Source organism: Siniperca chuatsi, linkage group LG8 (genome assembly GCF_020085105.1).
Source record: "Siniperca chuatsi isolate FFG_IHB_CAS linkage group LG8, ASM2008510v1, whole genome shotgun sequence".
Taxonomy (NCBI): Eukaryota; Metazoa; Chordata; class Actinopteri; order Centrarchiformes; family Sinipercidae; genus Siniperca; species Siniperca chuatsi.
Genome location: NC_058049.1, coordinates 5,366,456 through 5,387,261, shown reverse-complemented (window position 1 = coordinate 5,387,261; position 20,806 = coordinate 5,366,456). Strand labels below are relative to the sequence as shown.

Below are 20,806 nucleotides of genomic sequence, written 5' to 3'. Positions count from 1 at the left end.
CCTACGATTTTTGCACCCTACCCGCCTTTACCCCCGCTTTGCCACCACTGACGCTGACTGTCAGTTCACACTGGAGATGGGTGGACATTTCCATACCAATGGCAGGATATGATGGGACAAATGAAGATTAATGGGACGTTCTGGTGTCAATGAAGTCATTGTCAACTCTTGGTGTAACAGAGGAGGCTCCTGGGGGCCTCAGCTGTTTGATGGACAGAGAGGGAGGGATGGAGAGAGGAAGAGAGGGGAGAAAGTGTTGTAAAGGAACAGGCCTGATGTCCATCTTTCAACCACTGCTACAGGATAGTGTGGATTTCTGCTTCTTATCAAGTTTAAACAAGGTTGTTTTGAGTTGGTCCAATGTCACAATACGTTTTATTTGATATACTAAATGAATTTAAACTCTATAAATGATAGATTATAGAATTAATGAGTGATAGACCTATAGTGTGTATTCAGGTCATTCATGATATTTAGGAAGCATTTTAGTGAGAATGTAAATGTTTTCTGTACTGCAATTTCTTGTTGTTTACCATCTGACATTTATACTTGACACCAATATATTGGCATTGTCAGGCCCCAATGGATAATATCTGAACACAGTTGTTGTTATGTTATGTCGATTTATATATCAATATAAAAAATATATTCTTATTGATATCATGATATGGATTTCACCTATTTCAGCCAACCTTAATTCTAAACAGAAGTAATTTTGCTCCACACCAGAACTTCTACTTTATTTTTATGTATTTATTTCTTTTATCTTACCTCAAGGTCCATTTGTAGTAGTTTGGGAACTTGTGATCATATCCCACAGTCTCCCTCAACAGATGGAGTTTGCCAGTTTTAGATGTTCATATTTCTGATGTCCATTTTCTGAGCACTTTAAGGACTTCTCTCATTCTCTATATAAAAAATGTGATTCTTTTCTCATCTGATTTTAGTACTTTTTAAATACAAACTAAAGCCTAACTTTTATAACAAAGAAAGACATTGTGTCCTTTTGCACATTCACAAAGTCTTCCAACTTCCTCTGCCTTTGTACTACATCAGAGACAAACATGACCAGATATGTTGCAACATACAGACATAATGTGACTAATGCAGCTGAATCACATCCTAACAAATCACACAAGCACACAAAGTCCCACTACTTCCCCTCGCCTTTGTATCACAACAGTGATAAATGTAATGCACATTATTCACAACTGCAGACAAACCAGATTAATCTGTCACATTCACACTTTGCCCTCTTTAATTTTTACAGCATCATCTGCTACTAATATATCTAATTGTGTAAAGTAATGTAGCAAGTGTAGAAGGTGCAGTGGCCAATGTAAGTAGGTTAGTCCATTCCTCTGCATGATGACATGTCACCAAACAAACCCCCTTCACACCTCCTACTGCCCCCACCCCCCCCAACCCCCCCACCCCCCCCCCAACCCCCCACCCACCCCCCCTCCTTAAAAAAACATCTTACACTTCCTCTTCCTTTGTATTGCGCCAATCACCCAAGCCCACCTCTGACCCACTGCGACGGGGCTGTGGTGATTGATTAGCGCCACCAGGAATATTTATCCAGCCTGTTCAGTAGGAAGAACCCCCTGTCACTCTGTTTGTCGAGCAGCTGTCCATCTAGTTGATTGTATACACAAACACACACACACACACACACATACACATTCAAACAAGATGTCCCTGTTACCATTTGTAGTTTGTGTTAAACCACATTTTGACATTTTTTTTCTCCTTCAGTTTGTTGGTGTTGTAAATCCATTGGTGGCTTAATCCTGAGAAAAGATAGTGTTGGTTTGTTGTTTCACTGAATAGCCTATTTGTTTACCCATAATGTGCGCCGGGCTTCATCCATGTTATCAGGAGGCTGGAGTGCTTACAGTGGAGAAGATTACTAGCAGATGGGTCTTTGTTTGGGACCAGAAGTTCCCGGCTGGGCTCTTATCAGGTCAAGGGGCAAAAACAAAACAGAGACAATAGAATTAGAGTTGGAAGGACAGTATGTCTATCCTGATACTCAATAGCAACAATTAACATTGCTGTATTTCACAGTTGTCAGTGTATGAGACTCAAGGACTTTCTCTTAAGTCTGTCACCTTGACAATTGTGATATCATATATAACAGTCAATATACATATAAGCGGTGGTGACATCTTGACATTACTTGTTTTGACAGACAGTCCAAATATATTCAGCTTACTATGATATAAAACATGATGAACAAGCTTTTTAGCCATGATAGTGGCGTGACTCTAGGGATGGCAGTGTCTAATTGCATTAGCTGATTAGCAAATGTTAGCATGCTAACACACTAAACTAAAATGGTGAACATAGTTAACATTATACCTGTTTAACATCAGCATGTGAGCCCTGTCATTGTGACAGGGTTCAAAGCACCGCTGTTTCTAAGTACAGCTTTACAGAGCTGCTAGCATGGCTGTATAAAAGCTCAGTTTTTGCTACTTCGTCTACTTTTCTTTTTTTAGAGCAAGCCATGTAAATAATTTCTCAGATTCGTCTCATCTCGCACGCACTGACTCGAGTCGCAATGCTTATCGGAATACACAGATTTGATCATCATCAGTCTTTTTTTCAACCACCATTTTGTTGGTTAAGTTTAACTTAGCAAACCCTTTCTCATCCATCAGGTTGTCAGATAACTTATTGATTATTGTCATTGTTAACCAAATTAATTCACAAATATCCTCTTGAGGACACAAGATCACATTCTTCTCAGCTACTGATGAATTGCTTTCAATATTTATATTTTATAAATATAAACATTATTAAACTATAATTAAACTGACAGATCATGTCCCGACAGGAATGAGCACAGTCGCACACTCACTTACAAATTTCCTCTTTCCCAGTGTTGCCTACCCATTTCACTCACTGTGTTGTGGGTGAAATTGTGCCAGAATGCTGTTTGAGTCACCTATCAGCTCTCCAGGTGTGTTACTATGGTGGAACAATGACAACAAATAAATGGTTGTAATACCTTCCTTCCTGAGAATATCGTTTGCCAGATTTTGCCATGAAACATTAAAGTTAGCTTTGCTATAATTACATGTTCAAATTGCAAAATTGGGTGTAAACCAGGTGAATTTTGCTGCATAACTAAAGTTTAAATAAAGATAATTTCTGTCTGCAAATGATGAGTGACACAAAAATCAAGCCAAGTCTTTGCTGGTCTGTAATGTCTCAACATGGTTTTAAGAATGTAAAAAGATCATTTTATAGAATACAAAGCATTCCACAGCATTTATTTTTCATATTTTTTGGGGTTTTTTTGTTTTGTTGTCCCATCTCAACAGTGAAGCTTGTTATCCACCGGTTCAGGCTCCTCCCTCTGAAAATCAGCCCCCTCTACTGTAATTTGGCTTCCGAACAGGAGATGGTGCCAAACTTGACATGGGTCAGTTCTTTTGACAATTATGTTCAATACTGACAATTCCTACAGATTAAAAACTTGACAGAATACATACAAATGCTTAGAATTTTTTTTTCAAACCTGCCCCTATGTTGCTCAATGGATAAAGCAAGAAACCCCTGAGGTTAGGGGTTCAATTCCCACTGAGGACAAAGTATGTACTGTATGTACTACTAAAGTATGTAGTAGTAGTAGTGATATAAGGAATTTAGATACAAGTAATGACTAAATGTCAGATGTAGCCAACTTTCTTTGTGGGTGGAAAGAGCAGGAAACATGTCACACTAAATATGTTTTAACCACTTAAAAACAGGCCTAAAGCTGACTTATGTTTCAAGCAACTGTGCCATATTATTTAATATTCTGTAGTGTATGATACTTTATGCAGCTTGTCCAGTATAGCCGCTCCACATTTTATGTTGTCTCTCTAAATTTAGCAGTAATTTGGTTGTTCTATCCATTTTTTTTGTCCTTCAGTGAAATGCAGTTCTACAGCATGGTATATGGCACTGAAACATGAGGCCTTGTGAGATATTTCATGAGCCTTCATAGTCATGTGGTCTTGTGTCCTAACACATACTTACAAGCTAGCATTGTAATTGTGCAACATGTGACTATTTCATGGTCACTATTTATAATTGTAAGTCATGCTTGTTTTGAGAGTTTGTGGTCCTTTTTTAATCTAAGACCCACAAAATTCACCATTTATATCTATTAACTGGACCTCTCCTAACTGCAGTGCATCTGGCCCTATGTCTTCTTCCTAACAAGTAGGTCCATGTTGATAAAGATGCAATAATTTATAATAAGTCCTTCTGTGGCCTACTGGGCTTTAGCTGGAGTAAATACCCAACATCAGGCCAGTTTGAGAAACCTGAACATCTGCCAGTGTTTTCTGAGCCATTCTGGACATTGCTAATTGTAATCACAGTCGAATTCCACCAGACTGCAATTAGTGGGCCACTTTATAAATATTGAGGCATTAGCTAAGTGTAGCTTTGATTTTTTTTTTTCCCCTCTCTCTCTTGCATTCAGAGCTCACATCAGTACCTCTGTGTTTCTGTGTGTTTGTGGCTTTCCATTCATGTATGCTTGCATGCTGGTGTCCCAGATCTTAATCAGTGGTGTTTTTCAAATGATTTATGCTTTAGTTCTAATCGGACTGGAGAAAACAGAATGGTGGGATTTCCCACCTCATGACTATTGAAAAAGTGTCAAATAAGTTATAAATCATGTGAAAGAAAATTACATTGACTCTCTTAGACTGTGTTGTGATTGGCACTCATTGTTATGTGTAATGTGATAACTAGGGCTGCAACTAACGGTTCAAGGTTGATTAATTTGTTCATAGACTATTCATTTGATCTATTAACAGAAAATGGTGAAAAATGCAGAACACAACTACCCATAACCCAAACATTTTCAGTTTTCACAGATCTAAAATGGAGAAAAGCAGCAAATCCTCACATTTAAAAAAACTGGGCCCAGCAGATATTTGGTATTTTTACTTGATAAATTCCTTAAATTGTTGTTCATTTTGTCATTTGACTAATTGATTAACCGACTAATCATTTTACCACTTGTGCTAACCCTATCTGACTACTAAGTAAAGTAACCTAAAGCAAACCATAAAAAATATGTCTGTCTAATGTGTGTTGTGCTTTTGTTTGTGTGTGTTGGATCATATGAATACCTCTTAATTCCTACCTCCATAAAGACTGTACATTATGACTTAAGTGAAGAAAGCCTCCCATGAACACTAAAAACATTTCATTCTTTGTTATTCGGCCTCACAAGAGGGCATTGGAGGATTCTCAGAGTTTCGCTCTGAATACCTTTTGTTTTGCCTTTTCTTTGGCAGAAACCTCCACCTGAGCCATGCCTCCACTCAACAGGAAACAACTCATAGCTAAAAGAGCGACTATAAGTAAGCCAGTCAAAACAGGCCATATTTTATTTTGTGTTGGACTGACGTTATCATCTCCCAAACTTTGCTCTCCTCTCGTGACGAGCCAAGCATGATGGAATCTCTATTGGTGCTGTCTTAAAGGATTAGAGCTTATTCACAATTTTTTCCTGACTGCACAGTTCTGAATAGGGCCCCGCTGCCACAGGACAGGGTGTCCTGCTGAAGCTGAGCTGAGTTGAGCTGTCAATATTATCCACATTGTAGCTGTTAGTGTGTCTCAGCTTAAATGCTTTATTCTTTTAAAGTATTTTCATCCAGAGTTGAGTTCTCAATATTAACCACTAGCTGCAGTTTTGATATTATTCTCTTTGCTTAAAGACTGTTCATTCACTGTCATGTTTTGAGAGTATTCAAAGTATTTCCTGCCCTGGTTGTGTTTCTAAGATGCAGTAATGAGAAGGCAGAGTGAGAGTTTTGGCTTGTGGCTTAAGCTACAGTGGCAAAAGAAAACAAAAAGTATGTGTGTGTGTGTGTCTTTGCATGCAAGTAATGGGATACCACCTAGGGATGGATGAGCTCTGGGAAGCTGTGTACATGTGTGTGTGTTTGTGAGCATTGGGGGTGCAGGATCCTCAGGCAAGTATCAAACTTCAAGGGCTGTATTAGTATCAGCTTACACATGTGTGCATCCAAGAATACCACCACAAAAAGCCTCCAATCCGACCAAACACTGACAAAAACCTGCAAGACCAGACTAACTCTGGTTATCTAGACACAAAAAGATTTAACTCAGTGGAAGAAAGTGAAATAGCATGTACAAATAAACTTGATGAAGTTAAAGAAGAGTTTTCTAAAATATTATAGGAAATCCTATTCTGATGTAATACATTATGCACAGTAGACAAGCAGACTTAAAACTCTCAGAAATACATAAATACCTTTAAAAAATGAAAGTAGAAGAAAGTTTTAACATATGTAAAGAAACTGCTTGTGTTTTTGTGTTACTGTAGCTGGTGAACAACGTACATGCATGCTTTTTTTTAATCTTAAAAGTGCTCTCTATGTTGAGGTGACCTGAAGAAGTATAAGACTTGCCATTTATAAATCAAAAGACACTGCATTTCCGTCAGCTACTCCTCTGTTTTGGTGAGCTCGAGAGAGAAAGACATGAGGATGGTGGAGGGAGGTGTGAGGGTGGTGGGGAGGAGGGAGTGAGGGAGGGATAGGGAGGAAATGAGGGCTCTTTGTGCTCTGCTACCTGGCAGACATCTCCAGCATGTGTCGTCTTGCCTCTTGGCAAGCCGAGACCACCGGCGCCCTTGGAATGCTCTCAGTTCAGGAAATCTCGTTTATTCTCATAAATGCTACCCCTAACCCCGCTCCTGCAATACTGCTGGAGAGCTAGTATATTTTCTTCTTTATTGTCTTTATCTGTCTCATCTTTCTCTGTATTTTTTTTGTCCTCTTTCTATTTTTCTATCTTCGTCAAATAAGATTTTTCAGTACTCTGTATACCGAGGTGGCTATTCTTTTAACATGGTGGAGATGTTATAGTAAATGATTGTTGGCAAAGTTGCTAATCAATGAGCATAAATATTGTAACATAAAATTACATTCACCATGATAGCAGATTTTATCCATGTTGTTCACCCCTAATGAGCACAATAAGTGCAGAGTTGTCTCTCATGCATTGTGGCTACCATCCAATAAATTGCTTACTCGCCTGTCCATACTGTATAAATCAGTATATTCCAGTTTCAGTGCAGATGCTTAGTTGTTACTAAGCAACAACAGCAACGACTTTTAGCACTTACATGGTTCAGAGAAGAGTTTGACTGTACGCCTACTTGAAAAAGATATTACTGTACACCAACGTAAGTTATTTCAAAAATAAATAAAATATTTACTATATATTATAACAACAGATATGTTACAGTGACACATTAAACTATCGTGTCTTTAGTGCTACAGTCTCATATTCTACCTCACACTTCTACACATAGTGATTCGATGAGAAGCTCAGTTAAGTTGAACATAGTTAGTTAGTTAACCAGCTAGTTAGCTAGATAACCATCTAGCTACATGGCTAGCTTTGAGACAAAATGCCTCAGTGCCTCATCGGAACTCGCACAGAAATGAACTGTCATATTGAAATAGCCAATATGTTCAATCATAGTTTAATGTAAGCTTAACTTGTCTAAATTCATTTTGATTGTTAATCAAAACTGACTTTAGCCCCTTCCTTAATTTCAAAGAGGGCACTGCAAAAAATGCAAGGTTGAACTTGTATCTATTTTTGCCAAACTGCAATGTCATCTGGCAAGGTGCTAGATTTCATAACTGTAACGTGAACACTGCATTTCTACTGTTTGCCTCATGAATTGCCTCTATAATAACTGTCCAGAGTTGTAGAATCCTGTCTCTGATTATTTTAAACTAATGTGCAGTGTTTTGGCATCTGATAAGCCTTCAAACTCATGGATCTATTACTCAAATTGGCCTAGCTGGATTGTATTTCATGTCTCACTGGTACCTGAAATCACATGCCCCCACCTAAACACACGGACAAAATACAAAACGGAGCGTGAAGTTTATGGAAATTGTGTCCAAATTTTGAGAAACACAAAATGCCTGAATGTTGTTATAGAATATGCTAACATCAATATGATTTAATCTTTGAAACACGTCTTTAATAGGTAAATATACTGTATGTGCCACCTGAAGGGACATTAGACCGCCTGCTTGGTCTTTCTCTAGTCTGTGTAAAAACAAGGGAGTAGGAAGGAGTCATCAATCGCCACTATCAGGATACAGTCAGACCCACATACAGAATAGAGGCTGGTAGGGGGCCAACTGGGGGGGTGCAACAAATAATACCCCCTTTGTATGTTCCAAATATCCCCTGCTGAAGCTCCCTGAGCCAGGCTCTCTGCTCTGGGGATCCCAACACCAAATTAAGAGCTGCTTACAAGTGGACAAGATGTAAGTTTTGGGGGGATTTGAAATGGGAGTTGGAGAAGGAGGGGGTACGGTAATGTCGCAAAGGGAGCTACAGTGTGTCTCCTTTTTTTTTTTACCTTTTTTTGTTCACTTCAATAAGGTCCAGTGACATGTTTGGAGAATGGCTAAACAAATGGGCTATTATTTGCAGCAGTCATTTCAGAGGCACGCTGGACAGGCTGGGGGAGTAACGGTATCCCAATGTATATCCTCTGCCGGCTTCAGTCGTCTTCATCAAGATTTAAGTTACCCATTGTAGCTGAAATGAAATCGATCCCACCAGACCCTTCTGTGAGGGGGGGGCATTTGGCTGTATGTATACATCAGTGGTTAAGCATGTGGTTAAGTAGATTCCTTAGCATACTATGAGGCCTTCAGCTGCTTTTTTGTGTTGAAGAGTATTAATGAACATTAGGATTAGGGCTGCAACTAATGATTATTCACTATTCTCCTGATTATTTTTTCCAATAAATTATTTAGTCTTATTTAACCCCCTCATATATTCCCCAGAACCTAAGGAGACAGGCTTTTTTTTGTTTGACCAAAACCCAAAGAAATTCAATAAGATTGATATAAAACAATGAAAAGCAGCTAATCCTCACATTTGAGAAGCTGGAACCAGCAAATGTTTTACATTATTGTTTGATCAATTACTTTTTGAAAACATTTATCCAATTTTTATTTTTATTGTTATTGTTGTTAATTTTCTGTTGACTTATCATAGGATGCTTTGTTTTATTATTATATGTCTGTGCCAGAAAGAGGAGACAATGCTGTATTTTAATGAACGTACTCAAGTTATGTAAGGATCTGTTGTTGCTGTTCTCTAAACTGATGATTTGAATGCAAAGACGTTTTAAAATTATTATTAGCCACTCAATATGTGCTGTTTAACCTTTAGCTGGCAACTTTGCACATTGGTTGCCCCAAATGTAAGCAACGTGGTAACGTGACAATTGCTAACTATGGCTAAACATATAGCCATTGTTGGTTTGCGAAATTGGGACCACTTAACTATATGAGGACAGTGTCGGTGGCCAAACAAGTCATCATAATGTCATTTAGGCTAGTAGAGAGAATCTTTGACTACGGTGTTTCTTTACTTTGATTTAGATTGATAAATTGGAACCTGGAAATGCACCACTTGCTGGCACAGGATTCATTCCTGCTAAATCCTTCTGGCTTGTGACTACCCTATCATCTTTGCTTTTAGTGCTTCCAAAATGCAGCATTAAAAGATGAGAGGACTGGCCTGTCTCCTTTGAAAACTGAACATGAATTAGTTGATGATTTTAAGGAGAACCTTTTATGATAATTACAGCACGACCCCTGAGGTCAGGTAGAGATACAACAATAAAGTGAGACAGAAAAATGTCTGAGGTCTTTGAGGCCTTGCGGCCCTGCTGCAAGGACTTGGCAGATCCATCGGAAAGAGGATGATGGCGCAGTGTCACTTCATTTCCTCTTTTACAGGCTCTGCTTGATGAATGACCGTGTGAAAGGTGGCTGTTTCATAGGTTTGGGATTGCACCTCTGTGTGTGTGTGTGTGTGTGTGTGTGTGTGTGTGTGTTGCAGAAAAGGGACCAGCGCTTCCCTGCATGTCATCTCTGAAGTCAAAGTAATTTATAGCTATCAGGAAGTCCCCAGAAGCACTGTGATGCCTAAAAAAACCTTGACTCGGGTCAGATGGGGGATGAAGGGGGTTGAGAGAGTGTCACACCCACAAAATGCCTTCATGTATTTCTTGTGTCAAAGGGCCATGGGGAGGTCCCATCCTAAATCCTGTTGCCTGAGAAATGAAAGAATTTCAGAGGTTGCCTGGTCCACTGTCCTCTGGGCCAGGCCCCAGAACTAATCTCCTCTTTTTGCTGGCGGGGGGGATGGGCGGGTTGGGATGAGGGGATGTCTCTTCCACCTCTTCTGGGATCTTTGCTTCTGTTGAGCAGATCGCCTCAGGGAGATGTGGCTGAGCCCTCCTTCTCTATTGCCCTTCCCTCTTTGCTGTATAACTCCACTGATCCCTCCGCACTGCTTCCCCAACTCCCTCCTGCTTGCTCTCCCTCCACTAAGCCTTCCCTCTTGCTCCCTCCCACCTTCCCTTCCCCTCCTCTCCCTCCCTGGGCCTCTGAGCTGGACTGCCTTCCCTTTGGCTTTCCCCTCTTCCTTCCTTCCTCAGTTCCTCCACTAATAGCTCCCTTGTTCCTGACTAGTCAGGGCTGCCAGTTGAGCGGTCATTCGTGGAAGATTCATTCGCGGCACGGTAATTGTAAACAGACAGAGAGAGAGAGAGAGAGAGAGAGAGAGAGAGAGAGAGAGAGAGAGAGAGAGAGAGAGAGAGAGAGACGCTCAAGCATTAAACCTACTGGTCACAGACAGAAAGCAGAATGGAGGAACTCTCAGCTCTGTCTCTTTCTTGAACTCCGTCTTCACCATCCATATCTCCATCATCTTTATTACTTATTTGGTTGCCCCCCTTCCCTATCTTTCCTCCTTCTCCGCCTCCCTCATTTTCTGCCCCTCATAATTTAGGCACTACTTACATCCATGGGCGATCTGTGTCTTGTTTCACTGCTAAATGTTGCATGGAATTATGTTACGCCCTCAAATCCTTAATAGAGCCCAGCTAAAATCTTGCTATGTTGTTTTGCTTTCCAGAGAAGGAATCACATGTTTGCGTCTATTTCAGCTCCACAATCACACAATCACTCAATGAAACAAATGCAGGTTTCCTAAGCCACTAACAGCCCCCTTGACTCTGAATTGAGATCCTTTTAGTTGGTGTTAGTGGACAAATGAGTATACTAGACTTGGGCCCTGAATATTGTCATAACAGTATTCAAGTCAGACTCTTATCTAGGTTTTAGGCACCCAACATATGTGCTACCCAGATAAATTTCAGTAATTGTGTTGTTAGTATTAGGTAATGAGTAAGCATTGAGTCAGTAGGTGAAATAATGCATGTATACATAAGCTATTCTCTGCATGTGGAAAAGTTAAGCAATGATGGCTTTCAGGGCATTTACACAAACTGCATTTTATGCAATCAGCTAATATTTTAAGTCTTTCTAAACAACTGTCTAGGGTAACTTAAATTTCAACTACAACATCAGAATAGGTTGATGTATCCAGCAACCTAACTTATCAGTAATCAGTATTAATTAAGAGTACAGAATCAAGCTACAGGACTCTTAACAATAAAGTAGTTCTGTAAAGTTCTACTTTAAGTAATAAAAAAAGTCCAAGTTTTAACACTACTTGCAGTTTAGGCCTGGCCTCTTCACTGCTGTGTGGTGAATGTGATTTCTAAGCAAGAGTAAATTTCTTCAAGCTTCCCCAGTAACAACGAAATGTGTTTGTTGGCTGGTGGAAACAGTAAACATCAGAGAGGATGACACAGGGAATGTGTGTGTGTGTGTGTGTGTGTGTGTGTGTGTGTGTGTGTGTGTGTGTGTGTGTGTGTGTGTGTGTGTGTGTGTGTGTGTGTGTGTGTGTGTGTGTGTGTGTGTGTGTGTGTGTGAGTGAGAGAATCTAGTAGTGCTGGGCAACCAGACCTGTCCCTGACCTCAAATGATTGCTCTTTAAAGCCTGTGCTGTAAGCCGTCAGCAGCCAACCAGTTGCTCCTTTCTCTCTTTTCCCTGCTTTTGTCTCCTTTTCATCTATCCTCATTTTCTAATTCTCAAATTTTTTCTTTTCCTTTCCCACACTTATCTCTCCAGCATACTCAAAGTCCAGCAGTGGTTGTTTGGGAAAACATTTCATTGGTGTTATCAAACCAAGCATGTTTTGCAACCAGCAGTGCATCCCTTCTTGTCTGCTTCAACAATTTTGGAGCTGCTTTCCAGCTGTTTTGTTTCTACTTTTTCTCGTTTAAAGCCAAGTCAACACATATAACAACTGAGAGCTGTCCATCATTGGCTTACCTGTATCCCATACCATGCTCACACACCTTGAATGGAAAGCTACATGGGAGTGTTTACTCATCTGCGCTCTGACACAAAAACAATTAAAGACCACATACCCGGCTATAAACATATTTAGCACAGTAAGCTTTAGCTTTGTTATCTCCTGTGTGTTTTCACTCACAGTTAGCTTTTGTTGCGTGCAATAAACATGACTCAGTTGTTAGGTCATGGGTAAACATTTGCGTTCAGATAATGCACTTTCCACAAGCCATTATGAAGGGTGCTTGTCTAAGTTGTCTAAGGACACGAAGTATAGGCAGGAAGTACTGAAGTGATGAGTTGTTTATAATGCTTCTCTTTCAAGAGGCAGTATCCCTTGCATGTTTCTACATGATCACTATAAAACCAAAGAAGTATTTGTCTCCTATTTTATATATCTGTGGGTCAGACCTTTGACCTGACCTTACTGGTTGCTAGTAATGTTGGTAATCAAGGAATTTAAGCTTGCCCTACTGTCACACTCTTTGAAAAATGATATGCTAAATGCCAAGAATGTAAGTACAGTCTGTATGGCCTGTACCCAAAATATTTCCTCATTCTTCTACATTCTCAGAACAACTTATGTTTACAACACAAGGCTTTTCCTCTGGTTGTTTCCACAGTTCATACAGACTTATTTCCCTTTTTTTTTTAAATGGGAAAACTAAAAAAAGAATGAGGTTGACTGTTCTCTGCACTGATTTGCCTGTGCTGCCCTTGAAAATGTTAATTTTGTGCCTTGATTACGGTGTACAGTTTCTCTCAAGACAAACAAAGCACACTAAATGCAGCACAGCAAATTGGTCCAATCCCGAATTAAGGCAGAGGGAAGCAGAGAGAAACCAATTAGGATACGGAAGCCACTAATTAAAAGCTGCATGCTCTACAGATTGCATCAATTTTATTTTCTTTAGCAATGGCCAGGGCCATAATTTCAGAGCTTGCTTGTACGCCAGTGCACATTCCAGGACAGCTGCATTCTGTGTTTGGAAAGTCCTTGTGCACAGAGGCAGCACTGTCTGTCTACTCCTCTCCCTTGTTGGTAGTTTGGAATGAGGAAAACAAAAAAGCACAAACTGGGGAAATTTGGAAAAATCCTGGAGACTCTACATCATTCAGAATAGACGAGAACCATTCATTAAACATTTTCAACAAGAGTCTGTTTGCAGAAATGTTTCCCCTTCCTGGATTAGGTTCCGTGGATTGCTGCCAATACATTTTGTGTGTTGTGAATCGGAGATTGCATTATGCTCGAGTGGTTTGGGTGGTTAACCAATACGCTTGCTTTGGAAAGCTGCAGGGAAACGTTGAGCACCTGAGGAAAGCCACAGGGTTGCTCTAAACACTGGACTCACAAAAGACCGGGGCCTGTATCCGCGAAACGCTTCCAGAGTAATGGTGTTCATTTGGCAGAGTGACCCGGAGCACTTGTCTTTGTGCTCTTATTATAAAATGAGGATACACAAGGCATTTTCAGTTTTTGTTTTGTGGTCAAAGCGATGGGCAGCACTCCCAGAAATAGGCAACAAAGTGAGCCAAAGAATCACAAAACTATTCAAATATTTCCCTGGCAATGTTGCTATGTGATTAAACCAACTCTGTGGACATTGATTCCCACATGAAGAACCTGAAAGGTTTCATTATTTATTCCTGAGTGAAAAAATAGTCAGTGTGACATAAAATCTTATCAGGATAGACTTTTTTTTAAAAAGGGCCCTTGCTTGTTTTATATAAAGCTCAACTTCCTGATTCTATTTCTCGCTCATTGTTTTACAGGTGATTACCTAACACCGCTTGGCAACTTTTCTTCTCACGTTATTGTGTAACCAGTGAACATGAACCCTCACGATAACCACACACATACACACACACTTGATAAGATCTATTTTGAGAATTAATTGAATTTCCTCTAGTTGTATTAATTTTCTTAGCCGTTGGGGATATATTCCAATGTTTGAAATATGTTGTTTTTGTTATGCACAAGAAGTCAAAGGAAGCAAACACACAAACAGACAGATACACACTTTTTGCAAGACCCCATGACACTGGGGCACCAGATGCATGAGCTGTCACAATACACAAGTGTGTCCTGAATCCTCTTGCCATTGCTGCCTTCCTAGCAGTGACCGCTGTGACACTCCAAGGAGGATAAAGCCCCCCCCAAACCCTTTTCTCAAATGATGGAGAGAAAAGAAAAAAGAGAGGAAATAACTTAGACCTTGTCTCTTCCCTTCCATTGAACCTAATGGTTTTTCCAGACCTCGATTGCTGAAGGCTGACCTTCCCTCTCGAACTGGATTTTTCCTGTACCCTACACCTTGGATTTCAGGAAATGTACAAAACAGGATAGCACAGCACAACATATTTCTTGTGTTAGTTTTCCTTTTTTTTGAGAGACAAAAACACTTGAGAATCCAGTGACATCAGCAGCCAAGGCTGCAGTGTTTTTCTTTTTTTGTTTTTTGTCTTGTCTGCATGGTATTCAGTCTAGCTCTTCATAATGTGATTGTTCACCAATACCCAAACCTTAATCGGTGACTGCTTCAATAACTATATTTCTATTTGAAGCAAGCCTAACTACATGTTAAAATAAAAGTCGTTATATGCAACCTAGACATCGAAAAAACGCCAGCCTTTCAATCAAATATTCGCTTACTGATAAGTGTATGGTTTTCATTTATTTTATTGATTTGTTTATGATGATTGTTGTGTGCCAAGCCTTGTCCATTTTTCTGAAAAGCAAGGATGCAAACAAATCCAAAGCAAGCAAACAGGCCACATATCACAGTTATTTCCAAAGGAGCCAACTGTCCCCAAGTCGGATGGGATTTGCATGTTGAAACAGTTGGAGCTAACAGTCCCTGAGCCCCTCCGTAATTAGTGGGCAGAAAGCCTTATTTGCCTTTCAGGCCAGTATAGGCTTTGCCACATTGTTCAGGGTAGGGGTGCTGTTGAAAGCTATAGAAACAGAGGTGAATGTGTCCTTTTTCCTCGGTCACAGTCACAGTAGCACATTGACGAGTTCAAGATCAATTTTTGGCCGTTTCCACCCAGCCTAGTAGAAATTGCACCAACACTGCTTTCACTATATTCTCTTATGTCTTTGGAAGACCCCTCCATTTGTGCCAGGTTCTTGAATTATGTATTCTTGATTGAAAACTTAAGCTTTTTAAAAAAATTGCTATTGGTATGAATAGTCACCGATTTTTATTAGCTTGACTTTGTCTAACAAAGGACAGTGCGACTCAGTCACATAATCTAGTTTTAGCACTCAGTTCCCTGGCATTACAAACCGTATGCCCAACAGTGATTAATACTTACAGCTTTAAAAGCTGACACAAAGCTTTTCCATTCCTGTCCTCAGTGTATTTTTAGTATGAATGTGTTTATCTGCTGGTCACTGCACCTGTCACTATTTTTGGCGACACCATAACTCCGTTGCATCCATGCTCTGGACTCGCCCACTCCCCACGTTCGCTACATGTTTGTTTTGCCCAGTATTTTTCCTTCTCCACAATCAAGGGGGAATTATCTGTCTTCCGGGAAAAAAGGGGCAGCCCACTAATTTTAGATTGACTTGATTGAGCCTGGAGGCCAAATGGGATCAAAACCACATCCGTTGAAAACCAGGGATGCTAATTCTAACCATAACATAGCTAACATATGTTTTGCTCTCCCCAAGCGCTGATTTGAGACCTGCTTGAAGTGGAGCCCCGGGGCTGCTGCCTTCTCCACTGCATTCGCTGCAAAGGACCATTCTTTCTTGTGGCATGTTTTGTGGGTATTGGCCCACCATGTGTATATTTATAGAGACCGGGTCATGACACATGTACATGGACTACTTGTTCTTTCTCAAGGACATGAGGCAGTCACTTACCAGTGCTCACTGTTTTTGTAAGTGTGAGTGTAGACATTTCATTTATAGCAGAATTCATTTTCAGGGTGTTGAACCTTCATTTGTTTAAATTAAATTTGCCAGGAGCCCTAAACAAAAATCCTGTTTGTACAGGGCCAATGAGAAGAGGTTCTTTGTCACAGGTTTGGCTACTACCCTGGACAGGTAGACACAAACTCTACATAACACAGTAGATACTAAAAGCAATGTATAACAAATCCCATTACCTCATTCCAATCAACTGTACCACTTTAACTATAAATGCTTGACATTTAATGCAAGTGTAGCATTATTTAGGCCATGGACAACTGGAATTCTGTATGATTGCCACTCACTTCCAGAACAGACTCAGTCATTTTGAAGGAGCCCATTTAAATTAAGCTCTATAGCTTCACACTTCAGATGTTTTTTTATTCTTGGTTTATCAGTGTTTCTCTGTAATCTTTTAGTGTTCCCTTTGGCCTGTTTATTTAAAAAGAAAATTTGCTTTAGCCTTCCTTAGTTGCATTTTTACTTTATGTGTAAGATCTTTACATACCAAACTATAAACTTTTTTTTGTTGTGCTTCTCTAGAAATGGCAAAAAGAGCGTAACGAATGGTCAGGCTCAATCTTTGGCATCTTCAAAGGGAGCCTGGTAATGACAACGTTGCTAGCGGTTTAGCCCTCAGAGTTCGTTGTAGAGATGCTTAACTGTGGCTAACTACCAGACCAAAGACGACCTTAGGAAGAGACACTCGATGCTGCTGCCCTGGAACAGTCCCATATCCCCATGTCCACCCGCCCGTTTGGTCTAATAGCTCAAACCTAAACTCTGATCCACTGTTGGCTGAAGCCCTCAGGCCATTCTCAGCTCCACATCTAGCTTTGTGTCGCCACTTTTCCTGTCAAGACTTTGTTATTGCCATCTTTGGCTTGGGAAGCTGATATTTTACAATGTGTTTATTGGTGGGGGGGATTTAGCAAATATAGTTTTCAGGGTCTTTTTCCTGTTTCATGGGGGAAAATGGGAGAAAATCATTGTATGTATCCTGTAAAGTTTGAACTCAAAAGCTCAAGGGAAGGCAGTAGTTCACAGATGGGAAATGGTTCCGTTAATGATACTTAAACATCCTATTTATGTTTTCCTGAAATGATAGGGCTGTTAAACAAAGATGTTTACCACAAAACTCGTATTAGCTGTCAGTATGTTATGCACTAGCCTGGGTTATACGCTTGTATATTTCATGCAGACAGGAGAATTTTTAGGCGCCTGATGTTTGTTTGCAAGGCACTATAAAACAATGGCTGTTTGTGGATCGGTAAAGGCAGGAAGTGTACAGTATCCTTTCTGGAAAATACACATAGCGCAGTCACTTCATTAGTCTTCCCAAGTGCGGCTGTATGGGAGGGATTTAACACAATCATAGTCAATAAGGGAAGTGAACTAGCTCACAGACTAACGTACTATCCATCATTCTCTAAGCATGCTGCCAAGTCAACGGAGACTCCGCTACAGTTGGTCGAGCCAGCAGTCATGTTTCATTCCTTGAGTCCTCTGCAATCCCCCTGGCTTAGTCCCCATCTGGCCGATGGCTCCGTGCTAAAGCTGGGAGATGCATAGGGCCTAATTCCTACACACTAAAGCATTACCGTCTGTCCAGGGCCTACAGAGACAAGATGGTCGCCAGGTGTCTTCCTTTCTTCAAAGTGTCGGCATCGTTTATCATGCCACCACCCCTTCTGCGTCGCCTCACATGTGTTTTATTTTCCTTAGCCCTCACCCCACATACACACCCTTACTCCTTGTTCCCCTGCCTCTCTCTCTTTATTTTTGGACAGTCTGTCACCCAGCTGCATTTCCTGCAGGGTTTATGTACAGTTTGGGCCCGATTGGAACCACATTGGCAAAACAGCGTGCCATCTTAATGAAGTCACTGTGATCCAAATGGGTGGGTGGGTGGTACAGAGGGGGATAATTGGAGAAGCTGTGCCTGCCTGTAAAGGGCCAGGGGATACTGCTAACCCTCCCAGCCTGCCCTTTAGCCCCCAGCAGACTGCTGTTTCCCTCTAATGTGGCCACTTTTATTCTTGAATTCCCTCCTCCACGCTTCATCCTCTCCCTCAAAGGCAAATTTATCTTTCATCTATCTTTGCTAATGGTATTAACACAGCTCATGCTTGTGAACACAGTCTCCACAGCTGCAAGGCCTTAAAACAGCTTCAGAGAAGGAGAGCTAGCAGAACCTTTTTGTGTGTAGGAACTGAGAGGGGTATTTATGTCTTTCAAACCTATGCCAAATATTTGCAGTTTACAAGCCCAGCGATATTGCAAGGTACAGGTTATCTTTTAACAAACAGGAAGTTTTGACCGCATGTTAAGATCGTAAAACCCTATGCTTCAGTGTATCTCTTTGTGATCCAGAACACTTGCTGATGCAGATAAATGTGAATCATCAACAGCTTTGTGTTTGGGTAGTTCTGTCTGTTCTGTCATAAAAGATACGCACATCCTCGTTATGAACTTTACAGTCGTTTGTGGTTCATGTCAAGGTTGTATCTCTCTTTTTTTCTGCTATTTTGGAAAGGCACATTGGATTTAATTTGGCACGTTGGCTGCCAAGGCCCAGTTTCATTAACAGCGTGAAGGGTGCACTCTCAATGCCCTCGCTGACGCAAAACCAAGCAAGTAGAAAAAGACCTCTTTCCTCTGGAAAAGCACCAGGGGGACTATTTCTGTAGTTTTAAATTGTTAAAGAGGGGATTGGGCTGAGAAAGGGAGGGGGGCTGGTGTTCAGTTGTGAGCAGCAGACTGTTTCACGTGCCAGATCTGTAATGTGTTCCTCCGGGCTGGGAGCTGGCTGAACTCTGGACCGTGGCGCTCCGGGAGAGGAAGTCCCAAGCCTGGGGAGTTTCAGACATCCTGTTTTGGAGTGCCATTGGCCAGGACCGGGCCTGTTGCACGCCACCTGCAGACTATAGGATCACATCTGCCAATAGACCGGGGACAGCATCCGAACGTCACACACCTCCTGCAGTTTGGCTCATAATGGCTTCTCTTTGTCTCACTATCTACCTCCCGCTCTGATTTTTTTCAAATTGTCATACCACCACATCTAAACTTCGCTTTTACAAACATACAACCCCATTTAATAAACTGTAGATAAAACAACCCACAAATGTATTTCTAAATTGTCACTACCACCTTGAAAACTTGATGGTTTATACTAGATGCAGCACACAATTTAATCCTGCTCATCTTTGAGCAACATCATACTGTAGCTCACAGTACATTTCTGTGTAGTCACTGGTTGGTAAATATGATTTTATTTATTTGTTTGTCGTTTGTAACAATAACCCACCATTCCAAGAATAACACACCATTTGTTGGGATTCTGCTTGGAATTTGGAAATAGTATGTCCCAATTCATGTCTCATAATCGTGTATCCAAAATGCGCAATCTCTGACCAGCCCGGCTCTCCCTGTTCTCAGAGTCCCCAGGACCTGATAGGGCAGGAAGTTTGGTGGAGATAGCCCTTGGTTGTTGCTATTTAGGACAACAGGAAACGGTTTGTGTCTGTCTCGACCCCCCGCGCGCTTCCTTGATTGGCCTGGTCTGTTTATTCAGTCATTCTCACCAGTCCAGCTGCATTTTAGTCTTCCCTGTCCAAATGGCCACCATGTGACCTCTTTCTGGGCCTACGCACTATTAGCAGGGCTTTTTTTCTTCACTGTGTGATCACAGTCATTCCTAGCAAAATGATGATAGCAGTTTTGATGTGGACATTATGTTCAATATAACCAGTTTCTTACCTCTTCTTAGAACTGTGCCTTGCAGGTTTTATAAAAGATGTAGGCATTCACTCATTGGTCAAAGCAAGAGGCAGGACCCATTGATATTCAAACTCAGGTTATACTTGAGTTAATGAAAAGTGATGTATTCATCAATTCTGTATAATGGAGCATTGTTTCTAAAAAATCATATAATCTTTTTGCTTGTTCAGATGAATCTATACCTCAAAGCTCATGTCATCTTACACAAAGTTTCCCCAAGTTAAATTTTCATATGTTATTTTATTTTTATTTTTGTGGCAAATGAAGTGGTGGCTCTGGCACACACTCTCTCACATATAGTATGCAAACAAATGTAGTGGTGTCATTTGACTGTGGGATACTCATCTGGCATCCCTTAACTGGCCTGAAAAGTCCTGAATGCTGTGGGGGCTCAACTTCAAACCCCAGGAAAACACCAATAGACCCTGTAGGCCAACTTCAAAGGGCCAACACATCAAACGAAACCGTGCGCATAGATGGTCAGCCGGGATAAAAATGAGCATGAACCCTCCCATTTGTCAGTCCAATTTATACGCATTTTCTCCCCATTAAAACCAGCATTTTGTCAAGGGAGCGCAGGGGTGGTGGTCAAAATGCAAAGGCTTGCATGCATTACACTTAATAGTGAGCGCCGCCGGCACACGTCACAGGCTGCATGAGCTGCTGATCCGCTGTGCTAGGAAGTGCTCATGTGGAATATGAAATGTTATGTCATGAACAGGGGCTTGCCCCTTCCCCAAAAAACTAAAGAAAACATCTGTCTATCTGTTTTATTCTCTATCTTTTATCCCCTTCTAT

At 40.8% G+C, this 20,806-nt stretch overlaps 1 protein-coding gene across 4 annotated transcripts in view; it reads left to right on the top strand.

Moving 5' to 3' along the window:
- Positions 1 to 20,806, top strand: part of spata5 (spermatogenesis associated 5) — a 113,359-nt gene that overhangs the window by 40,501 nt on the left and 52,052 nt on the right. The window contains exon 16 of one of the 4 annotated variants that reach the window (XM_044204414.1): positions 5,310 to 5,376. The exons of the other annotated variants lie outside the window; for them this stretch is intronic. Within the exon in view, the coding sequence (XP_044060349.1) occupies positions 5,310 to 5,357 (48 nt within the window). The 3' untranslated portion in view covers positions 5,358 to 5,376. Of the gene's footprint in view, positions 1 to 5,309; positions 5,377 to 20,806 lie in introns of those variants that run through there. 4 annotated transcript variants of the gene reach the window in all.